The 16,900-nt window shown below is 43.2% G+C and overlaps 1 protein-coding gene across 1 annotated transcript in view; it reads left to right on the top strand.

The window, feature by feature from the left end:
• The first annotated feature begins 15,059 nt into the window (after positions 1-15,059).
• The window catches only part of LOC128744004 (uncharacterized), a 61,363-nt gene continuing 59,522 nt past the window's right edge, over positions 15,060-16,900 (top strand). The window contains exon 1 of the mRNA XM_053840740.1: positions 15,060-15,195. Within this exon, the coding sequence (XP_053696715.1) occupies positions 15,060-15,195 (136 nt within the window). The remainder of the gene's footprint in view (positions 15,196-16,900) is intronic.

The raw sequence follows: 16,900 nt of genomic DNA, 5'->3' as shown, positions 1-16,900 counted from the left end.
GTCATAGAAAAAGTTTAACTGAAAGAAAAATTTTGGAAAATCTCATTTTGTGTAACGACGAAATTTTTACTGGGGCCCACCAGGCATTTGCCCGGTTGCCCGGTGGGCCAGTCCGCCCCTGGCAGAAGCTTCTTCGCGAAAAGCTTTGGCACTATTTTTCAGTTCTTGTTTCCTAAAATGTGCTTTCGTCAATGTCCAGCATTCGTCAATTGAACTTCAATTGGCGGGAAATTAGAGGAATTCTTGTCCTTTAGATATCCGCTACCTACGGGGTGCGGATATCGACTCGGACCGTTACGACGGTTTATACCTCGCGACAAAGCCACCCTCCTCGGTTAAACATTCGACAGCTAAACAATCCGCCAGTTGCCGAATACTACGCGCGCGTACTGGGTGAAGCTCTGCCTTCCTCTGTGGACCTAGATGCTTGGCTGGAAAAAGCGCCAGAAGGAGGACAGAGATCGTGAGGAGCTGAAACAACTATTCCGGGCCAATGACACGCGCAAGTTTTACGAGAAAGTGAACCAAACTCGTAAGGGCTTCACACCTGACACAACGCGAGGTGGTCGATAGGTGGAAGCGGTATGTCGATGAGCAACTCAACGGCAATATAGCAGCAGGAGACGCAATGGAAGTTAACCTCGGAGTGCCTTCAAATGACAACAGCGTGCCGGCTCCCGGTCTCGAAGCGATCCGGCGAGAAGTTCGTCAGCTGAAGAATAATAGAGCCGCCGGAAAGAACCGACTCCCGGCAGAACTCTACAAAAATGGCCAAGAACCGCTAGCAACGGCACTTCAGCAGAAGAAACTACCGAAGGAGTGGATGGAAGGTGTAATCTGTCCCATCTACGAAAAGGGCGACCGGCTAGATTGCAGTAATTACCGCGGCATCACGTTGGTTAACGCAGCCTATAAGGTGCTCTCACAGATTTTGTTGCGTCGTCTATCCCCAATAGCAAGAGAATTTGTAGGGCAGTTTCAGGCGGACTTTTAGGGGGCCTGTGCTACCACGAAACAAATTTTTACTCTCCGACATATCCTCCAGAAATGTCGAGAGAACAACGTGCCCGCGCATCATATTTTCGTGGATTTCAGGGCAGCGTACAATACAGTTGAACGAGAACTGCTGGCATATAATGCACGAGTACGGTTTTCCGGACAAACTGACGCGGCTGATCAACGCTACTCTGGAACGAGTGATGTGCTATGTGCGCGTTTCGGGGACACTCTCAAGTCCTTTCGAATCGCGCAGGGGGTTACGGCAAGGGGATGGACTGTCCTGTATGTTATTCAATATCGCTATTGAAGGTGTGATGCGGCGAGCGGGCATCGAAACGAGAGGAACGATCTTCAGCAAGAGTAACCAAGGATAGGGTTACAAATCAATGCGTCGAAAACCAAATAAATGGTAGGAAGAGGCTCCAGAGAAAGCACCGTTTGCTTTCCACGGACAGTGACTATCGACGGCGATGAACTGAAAGTGGTTGATGAGTTCGTATATTTAGGATCTCTGATCACCGCCGACAATAATACGAGTAAGGAGATCCAACGACGCATTTAAGCTGGAAATGAAGCCTACCTTGCCCTCTGCAAGACGCTTCGATCTAGGAGCATATGCCGCCGCACAAAGCTGACGATGTACAAAACGCTAATCAGATGAATCACGAGCTACAGGCACTACTTGAAGAGATTCCCATCGTACACCTGGCGAAAGTAGCCCAGGACCGAGTACAATGGAGAGGAATTCTTGATACGGTAAGAGCCACGCTGGCTCTCGGCTGCTAAATGAAAGATGTCCTTCAGAATCCCACAAGGCTATCAGCTGGGATCCCTCATATTTTTGATCGAAATCGAGTTTGAAATAGAAATGGATGAAATAGATCCAAAGTAAAGTGGGACAACAATACGTACATACCTGTATATCTAACACATTTTTCCACATTAAATAGAATTTATCATAGCAGTTAAACCAGATAAAAGTATGTCACTTTATCATGAATTTGTAGAACAAACAGTTTTATAAAGATCAAATAAACAAAGCGAAAACATTGCATTGCGTTACGTAATATATCAATACGCTCTTGTTAAAGCACCTTTTAACACAGCGACCATTTATGTGCATTACAGGATATGTAATTTTGAAATATTGAACCACCTTTTGAATGATCAAAGTATAATCGAGAACACCAAACTCAGAGCCCTTTTTGCGTGGTTTCTCTCTCGGCCAATAATAAGCACAGCAGCCAGAGAAGTAAACAACCATGGTGAAAACAGGAATAACCACTTGGCAAAAGGGTTGCCCCCAATCGGCGAAGGACTTCCGAATCGAACCGCGAGCGATCGTTGCGCGATGGTGATAATTTATTTTTTTACGACCGATAAGATCAATCGGTACCTATAGGAAGGTGATCTCATTTCGTTGGCCCTACGCAGGCAACACCGAGACCATAGCCTGCTGAGAGGTTACATTAAAAACATACTACACTTAAAAGGTCAACATCGTAAAAGGGAAACCCAAGTCCGTCAGAGTTGGAGTCGCACGGGCCGATGTATGGTAGCAACAATCAAGGAGGCACATCTTGTCTCTTTTGTAACCAGGTTACCGTTGGGGCAGGTTTCATTTTTATTGAGTCGCACAACGGCAGCGAACCTGATATTACATCAGCCACACGGATCCGAGAGGACAAAAGGAACAACAACAAAATAAACGCGATCAACAATGTCGAAGCCTGATGAAGGCAAAACATACCGAGGGGCTGAATAAATGGAACTTGATTGTGCGTTATGTTGGTTGGAACTCGAAATATAGGTCAGCAAAACATTAATGAATGGAAGGATTGATGGCTGGACGGGACGAATGAGGACAGGAGAACAACGCCGTCAGTGCTTGCTTTGATCCTTCTCCGGACGCACCGGTCAGTCGGTTCAAAGGGCTGCTGATCGGCCACCCGTCGTTGTTGTTTACACACTTGCGCTGTTTTGACGTTCGTTGGTTGGTTGGTCGATTAGTTAGCGGCTCGGCGGGAAGGTCTTAACCTATTGGGCCAGCGCGTACCTACATGCAAGCGTCAATGAGGATACCATACGAGTTCCGGTTCGAACCGGTTAGTTATCTTGCACGATTGGTAGCTTGTTAATAATTTACCTCGCGGTGACTTTCATACTGACACCGCAGCGGTCATGAACGAGAGTGCGCCCAGCTGGGATATAGAATTTCTGGAATTCAGTTATGAGGTTTGAGTTTCGCAGTTTGCGATTCTTTGTTCGATAGTCGTGAGTTGAGATGAAAGGTGGGTTCTAGAATTTGATCAATATCTGATTTCGAGTAAGGCGCTGCAACCTTCCTGCATGGGACAAGCAGCCACCAGCATATACAAATCATTATTCTATCAAAGCTGGGAAATTAACTTTTGAGAAAGAAGTGCTTGTTCACTCACCGCGCACGCCGTCCGTAGCATGTAAAGTGGTAGGTATTTGCAGGTTGTGACACACTCGCTAAAATTGATTTATGATAGGTATTTCACAAAAAATAATCAAGTTGCTGGTGGCGACTTAATTGGAAATGAGCAACCTGCTAAAATCGAAGCCTACTACATAGGTACGCACCGAGCTATTCGAGTCCTGATGAGAGTAGTCAATGTGTCAAACCTTGCTGTCAGGCATCAAAACAGATCGGACACACGATCTAAGTAAACAAGAAGCACGGTCGAAATTTTATGGTAGTTTAGGACCTTCCATTTCTCAGAAACAGGTAATTTACAGGTCCTTTTTTAGTCTCATTCAATACAATTTATTAGAACCTAAGTGCAAAACGGAAATAAACCGTGTGACAGTTTGCTCTTTGCTGAACTACAATATGATGAAGAAAACAAATTTTTAGCTGGTTTGTTCGCACTTCGCACTTGAGCTCTATTGATAAGATACTTTGGAATTGTTTATTTGTATTCATACAATGTCTAATCATACTACGCTACAATGTCACACACTGATTGTCGGATACAGATTTGCACTATTCCATTCATTTCTACGCCTACTATTCAGCACTCAGCCGAGAACTAAAAGTTGCAAAAGTGACATATGTGACCCTTTACTATGCGATCTATGGAAGAAGCTATGCTAATGATTGGATGTCGTGCTAGACAGTTTATATTGCCGGTCCGGTACGGGGCATACTACTGCGTAGATATTCCCATTGCGATAACGGTTGACAACTTCCTTGGGATGCGCTATTCTATTATTCCCCCCCCCCTCGCCTCCATAGAGGGGTGGGAAAGTGAGAAACCGGATGGTAACTTACAAAGTCTAGTTTTTTTACTTTCCTTAGCTGTGACTGTGATAGAAACCGAGAGAGATTGTGGATGATTCAACGGCCGGTTGTATGCGATTTACTGCATCCGAACGACGGACGCCTATCAGTTTACACACCTTGGTAACGAAATTACATAACCTCACAATAGATTTAGAGCTGCGTCAGATGAGAGTATAGCTACTTAGTAAGCTTCTTGAAGACACGTTTTATTCTATTCCGGAACAGATGTACTGTCTAAGTTAAGAAATTTTGCTATCGTGGAGACACCGTTTGGGTAAAAGATCGGGGGTCCACTCCATTAAAAACATAAATTGAAATATTAAAGTCAAAAAGTACATTGATTCTATTAAAAACGTTTTACATTGCCCGGACGAGTTTGTTCTGATCGTATTCAGTGCACTGTAATTCAAGCCTCACAAAATCCCATGACCTCAAGTTTCTAGTGGGGGCATTAATATTGAAATGTTCAAGAAGATGAGGATTTCCATTTAAAACGGTTTTAGAAATATCACGCCTTTGCGCAAGTGCTTCCATATTAAGTTGCCGACAACGCTGCACGTGTGGAGGTAATTGTATCGCATCACATCTAAGAGCACTTCGCAAAAATCTGGACTGTACAGCCTCAATTATGCTTATCTAAACATCTGCATAGGGGTTCCAAACTACTGCTGAAGTTTTCAAAACAGAGCGAACAAGGGAGTAATACAGTGCCCTCAAACATCATGGGTCAGTGAACTCCCCAAGCAGCCCACTTTTCGCACTTATGGTTGCAGAAACTTATTTGGGACTGAAACAAGTCATAAATCGGTTGCCACGACTGGTTTGTAATAACTGTGCTAGTAGGGTCTTTGCCAATTCTGGTGATGAAACCAAGGTTCCTATTTGCCTGTGCAATGATAGATGAGTAGTGATCTCTGAAGGACATGCAAGAGTCTAAGAGATCTCCGAGATCCTTAAAAGTTGACACTCTTGCAAGCACTCTTGACCTGAAATAGTAAATAGAAATAGTCCCATTGAACGAATGTTTTTCTGCGTATGAAAGAGATACCAGCACCATGCAAACTATGGATCGTATCGCAAGAAACAACTTGAGGTCGTCGGCATATAGTAGCCTGCGTACTGCTAGGATAACAAAACAGACATCGTTGAAAAATATAGTGAATAGCAGTGGTTCTAGATTGCTTTCTTGAGGTACACCTGATGAACTGACGAAGCTATACGATTGATTATTTCCGATCTGCACAGTGAGTGAACGGTTAATCAGGTATGATTTAAGCCATTCAGCGAAGCTAAACGAAGCGCCCGGTCTAGCAATTTTCGCCACCAGAATGGAAGGATCGACTCGGTCAAATGCAGCCTTAATATTTGTATAGATGGTATCTACTTGAGCCCGTCTTCCATATGTTTGATGCAGTGTGAGGTAAACTACGCCAAATTAGTAGTTGTCGATCTACCAGACAAGAAGCCATGTTGATCAATGAATATATAGGATTTAGCTTCATGTAACATTATTTTTTCCAATTAATATTTCGAAAGGCTTGGAGGTAAATCGTGTAACTCGGCCCGAATAACTAAGGGGATAATATTTGGTCGACGACGAGCCACGTTACAGTTAAAACTATTACATCAAACTCTGAATCGGAGACAGCAACAAATTGTTCGTCTATCTTCGTACGTAATTCCTTCACGTTTTGGTAGTAGATCCTGAGCTAATGATCGGCTGCCGCTGCGTCGATTTTCGGAGCAGTGCTGTCATCAACGATGATGTAGTCAGGCATGTTGCGATTATCAGCAAGCTGTAAGTGGGGGCCGACATGAGGGTGCGCAGTATCTTGTGTAGCTTCGGAAGGACGTACACTTTTCTTGGCAACTTTCGAAAACTTGTTGTTTTAACAAAAGAAAAATATTCAGTTAGCTAGGGTAGATGTACCAAATATGGTGGAGATATGTCATCTATTACGACAAATTTGCGTATAAATATCCAATTATGACACAAAATGTATAATACCTATAAGTTTTATATTAATCTGAGCTCAGTAGAAAAGCAATCAGGCTTCAGTTTTAAAGATTTTTCACCTAAAAGTCTCTAAAATCTGATTTGAAAATATCATTGCAATGTACCAATCATAGTAGTAGTGTTTCTGGCATTTCGTTATATGTGTACCAATTATAGATGTATACTGGAACACCAAAGACTAATTTGTAAAAATCAAATCATAATTTAAAATATTTTCAAAATGAGCAACGAAAGATACATCACGACGTATATTTATTTGCATTTTATTGTTGAAAATAATTAGAAACGGTTAGTATATTGCATATTGCGTCTAAGAAGGAAGTAAAGGTAACCTATTAACATTGCGGCATGAGAAAATCTCCCGGGGGTAGCATTTCCAAGGACAGGAAGAAGTCAGAGATATTAAAATTGTATTTTTTTATTTATTTAATTATGGTCAACAAATAAGACTTAATCCTAATGACAACTGAACTAAAACAAATATCTTTTAAAAGAACGCTTATTATTTTCACGAGACACATTAAAATCAAACACGTTATGGTAGCTATTAAAAACCAGGCACATATGGGATTCCAATATGGCCTCTGGTGTGATAGAAAATCCGGGATTGCGAAGCATAAAACCATGAAACGTCCTGAAAATGAATAACATACTTAATATGCCCGGAATTGTTTGGGATCAGAAGAATGATCATGAAAGAATATTGATTAATCAGAAGTACGACCGCAACTTTGCAACGTGTTCTTTCGTGATCCCTGCTAGTCCCAAATAAAATGTGTTACTTACAAGTGTATTTACCTGACTGACTATTCCAGAACGGAATCATTTGATGTCAGGTACTGACTAACTTTAAGTAGAAATGCATATCGGGAAACAGGAAAACCCAGATACTGCATACCTTTCAACCAGTCGACAATTTGCTGCTCCTCTTTTTAGATAGCCCGATTGTAGTCCGGATTACATTTTATCTCCAACTTTTCCTGTAGACAATAGTGAATATAGAAATCCGGTACTGTTTACAGCTTGCCCAAAACCGTTGCCCCGGTATTGATGGCCTCGGTACAACGTGAAATATCTCCTTTGTAGCAATATTTACGGGAAATTTGCTTTCGCTGTGTAGCCATTCTGTAGAACATAAATAAAATATTGTAATTATGTGTAAGTAATATGCGACTAATTTTTGTACATACCTGATAGTTTAGTAACAGCAAAAGCTAATAAAATTAAATTAATTTTCGATCATACCCGGAAAACAACGCGCTATGACCAAAACTGACAGCGATGAGAAATGGCACTTTCGTGTGCTACGATGATAGGGCATCGGCTACTACGATGTTTGGCGCACCGTTGTGAAATTTTACCAATTTTGATTATACAGAATAGCAATCATTCTTGATACAAGTCGTGTTTTTTATTAATTTACAATGTTAAGAAGGTTGTGCCTAATTTCCCCATGTGGTTTTCTTTTCGGAAAATGTAGTTTATACATCAAAAATTTCTTAATTACGATGACGTATACCTTAGCAAATTGCTAAGAAACAAGTCTCACAGTGACACGAAATTTTCAAATTATATTTTTTCACAAAAAGAGCAAGTTAATTCTATAATTAATTCAACAAGTCGGCATAGGAGACTTAGTTCTTCTTTAAATATATACTTTTGAATTAGAAATAGCATGTCATACATGCTAAAAGATTAAAAAACCCTCTAGTATTACCATGATTGGTGCTATAACGATGTTTGGCACTTCTACCCTATTCCCAATTTCTAGCAAAATCGCTTTAGTTGCTTCCTCTGACGGGAACACCGATTGATAATAACTTTCTTTCTGCAAAACACTTTGCTTTGATGAATTTTTGTATGCGAGCTAAAACAAAATACTGGAATATGGCAATATGGCTTCGCATAAAAAATGGTTTTGGTGTTGAACTTTAGTATTCTTCATTAATAGCAGCAAAAAACTGTTTGGTCAGGATGTTACCGTTTTAATAGCTCTAAAAAAACTAACAGATTTATTGCGGTTTGACAAGCAACCGTGATCAGATCAATTTTAATTGGTGCGCCATTTTGTATTGCTACGCCACACTTATGGTAAGTTTATAGAGCTTTCCAGTTATGTATGTGTTGGTGCTTGAAAATGAGGCAAACAACAACAGTTAACAAAAGAGATGCATTCTTTTGTCATCAAGGTACAGAATGGTTTTCGTCTTCCGCTGGCTTAAATGCCAGCAAATTTTCAAAATGTGTGCTTGAATTGGAAACAGGATGATAAATTTGGCCAAAATATGTACTCTGCAGTGTAGCAAATGGAGCAACACAACTAATAATCGCTATTTTTCGGGCTGTTCCTCCAGCATCAGCTGTTCCCCAACATGAGGCAAACAACATGTATACACGCGTATTTCGGTGTTCACTAGTGTACCCACACTAGCTGTCGGAAAGCTCTATAGGAGACACAGCCACCAAGTTTTAACGTGGTAATATAAGCAACCACAATAAGTTTGGTTCAATAACAGTTTTGTTATGGTTTTCTAGCTAGCTATCCAGCTTTTTACGAGCCATAATGGCGGAGGTGTTCGTAATATTTGAACAGGACTTTTGACACTTCCCTAATACATCGCACGTTTACTTTCCGCGCGTTCACGGTAAAACTAAAGGAATGTGCGGAAAGAAAACGTGCGATGTATTGGGGAAATATCAAAACTGCCGTTCAAATATTACGAACACGTCCGCCATTATGGCTCGTAAAAAGCTGGATAACATGGAATTTTCTTCTTCTTCGCTGCTGCCGCTGCGCTCGTCTCGCACGAAACACGCAGAATGGAAGGCGGTGAAAAAAAGGTGTGGCTCATTTAGCAGCGGTGACTCGATGTCTTGCTGCGGTTATTGCTGTTGGTAATTCACACTCGAGCGTGGACAGGGGGAAGACTCCGAAATGTTTGGACGGTTCTTCCTTAAGTGACGGTGGGACAAAAGAGGGAGCTGATGACAAGAGGTTGCTGACAGGAAGGGGGGAGTAACGCCCACATGACTGTAACAATTTATCCGTACAACAGAAAAAATCAAAATACGAAACACTAAACGGCAATGCTCGCAGCTGTAGATTTGTCAAATGTAATTATGCGCCGAATCAAAGTGACCCGAATAAAAAGGGTTCGACCCTTAGTTCTAAGTGTTGCTGGCCGACTCTATTTGAGTCACAGACGTAATTATTCAAAGAGTGTGGAGTTGATCTGAGAACACCATGTTTTTCCCATGGTCAACTTTATGTGGCATGTTCCAGAGTGGGCTCGGCCAATAATTTGTGCATACTTGCTCCTGGTGGTAAACCTGAATACATTGTTTACAAACAAGTTTTGTCTTGAAGTGAGATGAAAGGAATGACAGGGTTTTGTATCCATGGAAGAAACACTGTTGCACCTTCTGCTTTTTTGAAAAGTACAATAACAACACTATTCATTACCTATGGGTAGGACTATTTGTTTCTCTTTCTTTATAGGGTTTTATAGGGATTTCCGTAAAGAAAACAGATGTGTAAGTGGCCAGGTAGACAAATGAGGGGAGCTGACAAATGGGGAGGAACTTCCAAAAGAGGAACAAGCATTATATTTTTGCATTATAAGCATTTCGGTTACAATAACTGATGTACAAGTGGCTGGGAGACAAAGGCGCCCCGAGTAAGATCGGGCACTCAGCTAGCACCACAATAAAACCAGAGGTAATGATTAATAACGCAATAAAACCTTAAATAAAATTCAAGTAAAATTAAGTGGCTTTAGAATTGTTACTTGGGTAGTCATCGGAATGACAAAGCATCGGTTTCTATGACAACTGCTGAAGTATTACCGGTTCGATTGGTTTATTTTTGGACACGGATAAGCTTTTGTTCGATATTTGCGGGCAGATTGTTTTGCGTTTTTGTGATGTCAATTACGTCAGTTTCCGAGAAATCGTCACCGATAACAATTTTAATTCTTGGCTTTAACGGGTTTTAGAAAACAGACTTTTAGCATCACGAACCATTTTTAATGCTATAGGTTAACTGAGCCATATACCGTGGACCCCCGTTTGTTTGACCATTTTTAATCTAAACACTTTTAAATTTGAACCCCGTTGGTTTGCACGACGTGCAAATTAAAAATGGTTCAAATGTCATTCTCGACATGACATCATTTGTTTATGCAGACAATGCACATAAACACGATTCATTTGTACTGACCTAGCGTGTTTAATCGGTTTCACATTTCGTTTTCCTAACGATTAAGAGAGAAATCCGATCGGAAAATGCAATATTCGCGCTTGCAACTGCCAACTAAAACAAACCACCAAAACAATAACAAAGAGCAGGGCGGCCAATTCACACAGGTTTCAGCATAATTCGGGTTACCAGTTGTTCAAATTAAAAAGTAACCCCGTTAGTTTGCATGAGGAATCGTTCAAACGAACGGGGGTCCACTGTATTACAAAAACTTCTCCGTTCTCGCGATAATGCAGTTTATCTCGAATATCCTTCTTGGTGGTTACGGAAGATTGAACATGGTATGGAAATTATGTGATTTACATGTAGGCGACCTAGTCATGGGCGAAGCGAGCTGCGAGTCACTCATCTCAAACAAATTACCGTTAGTCTTAGGCGGGTTGATGGAATTACCCATTTTCCGCCGCTTAGCAGACCGTAGGACGTCACAGCGATGATCATCTTCATCGATTTGAATGCAACAAGGCGCGAAGGGGTTACTTTGCGCTTGGCCTTAGTACCACGAGAAACACTTGCATAGGTGGTAGCGTGTGCGATATTACCACCATATTTAATGCCGTTATCACCGAGTCCACCCGTATTCTCATTAGAAGCATCACGGCCTACCGTATTGAGCAGAGTCAATTCAGCAGATACAACATCTTTCACTGCATATTTTATTCGCGGCATAAACTGTTCCTCAAACAATTCACTCTGCCCAGAAACAATTTTCTACACTTTCGATTCACATTTACTAATTACATCGGTCAGTTCATCAATCTTTTGCAAAAGAACATTGCACATTTTGTGAACGTCATTAAGGAAGCGTCATGGCTGTCGTCTTGTATATCGACTTGTTTCGCTAGATTATGTTGGTAACTCGATCGAGTTGTTGGATGATGCACCTTCCCTTGCGGAACTCCAACTGTTCCTCCAGGAAGACACCACTCTCATCAGCGAACGCAAGAATCCGGCTATGGATTGACTTCTCAAACAGGCATTGAGCAAAGAGCAAGCTAATGTGTCGATAGCTCTTGAAAACAGCAGGATCTTTCTCCGGTCCCACATCGAATTAAAGTAGCCAAACTCCGAGCAGCTGTTGAACTGGTTTGCTACAAGAGTCAATGAACCATAGCTCAAGTGCTTGAGCTCGGCGTTTAATGTGCTATCGAATTCGAAGGTCTTCAGGTTTTTAGATCCCTTTGCAAGGGCCATCAGCTCGTCAGCGGTAATTTGCTCTTCCTCAGGTATCAACCTATCTGATCTATTAACCTCGGTGACTCCCTCGGCAGCAGAGTACTCGTACTGGCTGACAATATTCTGTCCCAGATTGTGAGTCATTGAAAACCGCATTTTCATTTGGAGTGATCAATAAAATTCCATCGCCTGAGCCGCTAGACGAAACAAGAGCCTCTTTTTTAAGGACCTTAGTCATGGACCAGGATGGTTTTAATTACGGTGGAATTTTTTGGAGCTTCTGTTGGAGTTTCGCCGGTCACCAGTACACTGATATTGGCGCTATTATACATTGCGTAACCTCATCAGATGTCTGGTGGTGGAATCTATTTGAAGAGAGGTGCTCACCTGGAGTTGTTGAACTGGAACCGCACTTGCCCGGGTAACGGAAATCGCTCGTTGGAGGGATTCCAGTGCCTTATTGATCAGCTCCGGTGTATGCAGAGGTTATTCGGAATCGATGTTGTCGTCGACGATACGTATCGGTAGAGGCAGCTAGCTTCAGCTAGCTCAGGTTGGTAAACGGCCGGATAATGCGGAATATAAACCCCATAGTGGTCGTTAGCCTCTTATCCAGCAACTTCGATCCCGACCTCCTCGTGGTACCAGCCGGAATACGAGCAACCTTAGCGGAGATCGGGTAACCAACCCCGGTGGAAACTAAGGTCGTATACTAACCGGGAAGGAGATAGTGAGTCTCGGCACTATAAGATGGCAGCCCCATCACGAGACTCGGTAGTGTTGCCCCAGTACGGCTACACACCTAAACAACACAAACTAACAACATTCAAGCATATTCGGAGCGGAATATTCGGCATCGACCTAGGCGACGGAATAAGGACGACGAATGGAGACTCGGGACTTGGAACTGCAGATCGCTAAATTTCGCAGGTTGCGAGCGGGTGCTGATTGAACAGCTGGAATCCCGCAAACTCGGCATCGTAGCTCTGCAGGAAATCTGTCGCAAAGGAGAGAAGGTATGGAAGATACGTGGCGGAAAGGCCCAGTTTTACCAGAGCGGTGGCGCTACCAACGAACTGGGATCGGGCTTTGTAGTGCTGGGCGGAATGCAGGATCGCGTGATAGATTGGAAGGCGATCAACGAGAGAATGTGCGTATTGAGGACAGGGCTTCGACCGATCCTTTTTTTCTACCGCAGTCACACCAACGCGCATTCAAGTTCACACCGTCCGTTTAGAGGTGGAATACGAACGCTATGCATAACACAACTGGTAGTTTGCTCAGTCAAACGCCGATGGCACGCAGCAGAACGACTTTGTTCTAGAGCTTTTTGACATTTTCGTTTCGATCAAGTTGCCTTTACCGTTTGGAGCAGCGAATGACTGCAAAACAGTCAAATGACTGGCAATCACCACGCTAACGAAAAGCAACCGCACAATCGTATGATTCAATACTACAAAAAAAACAACCACTACATGTGTATGGAAGAAGTCGGTCGGATTCCGTCCAACACAAACGAATATTTTGCTTGCGTCGGACCGACGTCCGGGTGACAAACTATTACTGTGAGCAGCCGATTTGGAGGCAAAAGAGAAACGAAAAAATACGTCACCGTATGCTTCCAGTCAGTTTGCAGTTTATATTCTCAAAGCGCAAAGCAAAACGGGAGATCGACTGTTTGCTTTTGCTGAGATGCCGCATGAATTGTAAGACGGCAGCAGCGCAAGCGGCAGATTGACTGGACTGGAAAAAACAGTCAAATGATCGTTCAAAAAGCGGAGTTTGAATGCGGAAAGTTCGCATTCACGGCAGTCACATTCAACTTGCGATCCCTTTTCAAGCCCTGATTGAGGATAAAGGGTCGTTTCTTCAATTATAGCATCATTAACGTGCACTGCCCGCACGAAGGTAGACCCGACGATGAGAAAGAAGCGTTCTACGCGAGGCTGGAGGCAACGTACGACAGCTGCTCGTCACGGGACATCAAGATCGTCATCGGGGATATGAACGCCCAGGTCGGTAGGGAAGAAATGTATAGACCGGTGGTAGGACCCCATAGCCTGCACACCGACACAAACGATAACGGCCAACGATGTATAAACTTCGCAGCTTCCCGAGGCCTGGTGATCCGAATCACCTTTTTCCCGCGCAAGGATATCCACAAAGCCACCTGGAGATCACCTGACCAACGTACAATGAACCAAATTGACCACGTTCTCATAGAGGGCCGGTTCTTCTCTAACATCACGAACGTACGCTCCCGTCGGGGTGCGGATATCGATTCTGACCATTACCTAGTAGCAGTACATGTGCGCTCAAAGCGGTCCACCGTATACCGGACACGTCAAAGGCGCCCTCCTCGGCTGAACATCAGGCAGCTAGATAACCCACAAGCTGCCGAGAACTACGCGCGAGTACTGAATGAGGCACTGCCTTCTTCCGAGGAGTTAGGTGCTTCAAACCTCGAAGACGGTTGGGGCAGAATACGCTCGGCCATCGGAGAGGCCGCTACCGCGGCACTAGGTATTAAGCCTCGGAGTACACAAAATGATTGGTTTGACGGGGAATGCCAACAAGCGGTGGAGGAGAAAAAAAAATGCTTGGAAAAATTATCTAAGTTGTTACTTTTTAAATTTGTAACTTGTCCAGAGCTGCTCAGCTGTGGGGAGATGAGGGAGGATAGACAGTGAAGGTGCGGGTGGCAATCCCGGCTAAACTGCAAATCACCACGGATTCACGGTACGCAAATAAGGAACAAAGGAAAGCGAATCTTCATGCAGTGCAACAAACTAAGACAGAATTATTACGGACCAGTCCACGCAGTTAGCTCAAAATTCCTATGCAGAGGTGAATTTTATACCACAGTAGGCAAACTAACAGACTAAGAACTCCTTTCGAGTTAATCAAACGAAATCACGAAATGGTGCAAAAAGGAACTGTCTCTGATTTGAGGAATAAGATGTGAATTACAATTTTAGCTTTTATTCCCTCCCTTTTACAAAACCGTTGATTTTTCTTCGTACTGGCTAGTGTTCTCTTAAATCTATGGGTACTTATCGTGCTGGTGTTGTGGCTAATTTTGTATCAGGCCGTATCACGGCCGCGATGCGATGTATCTCCGCAAATGCCGATCCCTGATCGGCCTACGTTCGCCGGCGTAGTACTGGTTCCAAATTCGTTGGGTTCCGCAAAGGCCGGTTCCTAACCGGCTTACCAGTACCACCGCCTACGCTGACCTCACGTATGGCTTGCTGACGAATTGTGGGCAGCAATTGGTAAGAGCTGTCCACAATGAAATAATGGCCGGAACAAAGGCTGGTCGGGACAAAAGCTGTCCGATGGCAATGGCTGATACTTGTCGGGCCAAAGACTTCCCTCACCAGAACGCCGTTACAAAGCCGCCGATACAACCTTCCGGTTTAAACGTTGCCTTCGGTTGGATAACTAGAACCAAGATAAAAAGGCCCCACTAGGACCTGCCGAGGGATATTAGCCACTTTCCATTTTAAATCTAAGCCTATTTAACACCAGCACCCCAGCACTACAAAGTTTATACGTATACATATATTGTACATAAAATTTACCTTTTTGTTTTATCTTTTAATCACTTCTAACTGTAGTTTCTATTGTATCGTCTTTTTTAACAATTTTTGACACTATAATATAAACGTTTTTTTTAGCCATTAGTTGTATACACATTAGTCCATAGTATAACAATAAGTTTCAACTGACTATACAATTTTTACACAACAGACTATTCAATTTTTACACAACTGACAATCATTTTATTATACTTTTAACTATACCTTTTAGAACACTACTTTATTCACATACAATACTTTTCTTCTCTCTTCAGAGTTAATACAATTTGCACCACTTTTAACCAATGTACAAACTTTTATTTTCGGACACGACCTGCTGTCGTTTGCTGTTTTCACAGAATAAAATTCCCTAAACATAGGAGCTGAGCTTTTTAAAGGACTGACAGTTGAGCTTCGGGGACGAAGTATCCCGAACATCAACAATGCCCTATTGTAATGGCAACCCTTCTCATGTTTTTTTGAACCGTGGCTTTGAATGCCTGTATCGTCTTTTCCCTTTGTATCTATGTGCATACAAATAGTGGTGACCACTCCGCCAGGACGCAAACCGCCCCAGGCTTGGCGTGATATCACCCATATTGCTGTGAGTGGCCGTGGTGAATTCAGTGAAAGCTTCCTTGCTAGAATGACCACTCCACCTAAGACGCAAACCGCGCCAGGTTTGGCGTGCTATCACCCCTACAGCCATCTGCATACTACCTCTCGGTAAAGCTGTCCAAGGTAAATCATCCATCCGCCCGCAGGCTTGGACGGTTATCACCCACCTCGTTGACAGCTCTCCCGGAGAGGGATGCTTTTGCTATAGACATCTACTTTTGAGAAAACTTTCCGCCATGAGTGACCTGTCCGCCTACAAGCGACTTGGAGAGCTATCACTCCTTCTGTCAAAGTTTGCTCAGAGGTGGACTTAGGATGTAGGAATAAACTGCGCAACTCGGGACAACATTCTAATTTTGGCGAAGCTGAAATCTCAACTGTAACCAACGGTTACAAAGTATTGCCACTAGAGAGAACCTGGCCAAGTACCGACGAGCTAGGAACAAGTTGACCACGATCCTGAGGAGAAAAAAGCGCCAAAACGAGGACAGGGATCGTGAAGAATTGGAGCAACTATTCCGAGCTAATGACACGCGCAAGTTTTATGAGAAGGTAAACCAAACTCGGAAGGGCTACACACCGAAACCTGACATGTGTAGGGACGAGGGAGGGAATCTAATTACAAACGAGCGCGAGGTGGTCGACAGGTGGAAGCAGTTCTTCGATGAACACCTCAATGGCGAAGTCGCAGAAGGAGGCGGAACGGAAATTAACCTAGGAGCGCCCATGGAAGATAGTGATGTCCTAGCACCTGATCTCCAAGAAGTCAAACGAGAAATCAGGTTGCTGAAGACCAATAAAGCCGCGGGGAAGGACCGCCTACCGGCAGAGCTTTATGGCGGAGAAACGCTAGCAAAGGCTCTACACTGGGTTATTTCGAGGATTTGGGAGAAGGAAAAGCTACCGGAGGAATGGATGGAAGGAGTGGTTTGTCCCATCTA

This window comes from Sabethes cyaneus, chromosome 3 (genome assembly GCF_943734655.1).
Source record: "Sabethes cyaneus chromosome 3, idSabCyanKW18_F2, whole genome shotgun sequence".
Classification (NCBI taxonomy): domain Eukaryota; kingdom Metazoa; phylum Arthropoda; class Insecta; order Diptera; family Culicidae; genus Sabethes; species Sabethes cyaneus.
This window is presented reverse-complemented; position numbering and strand designations above follow the sequence as displayed.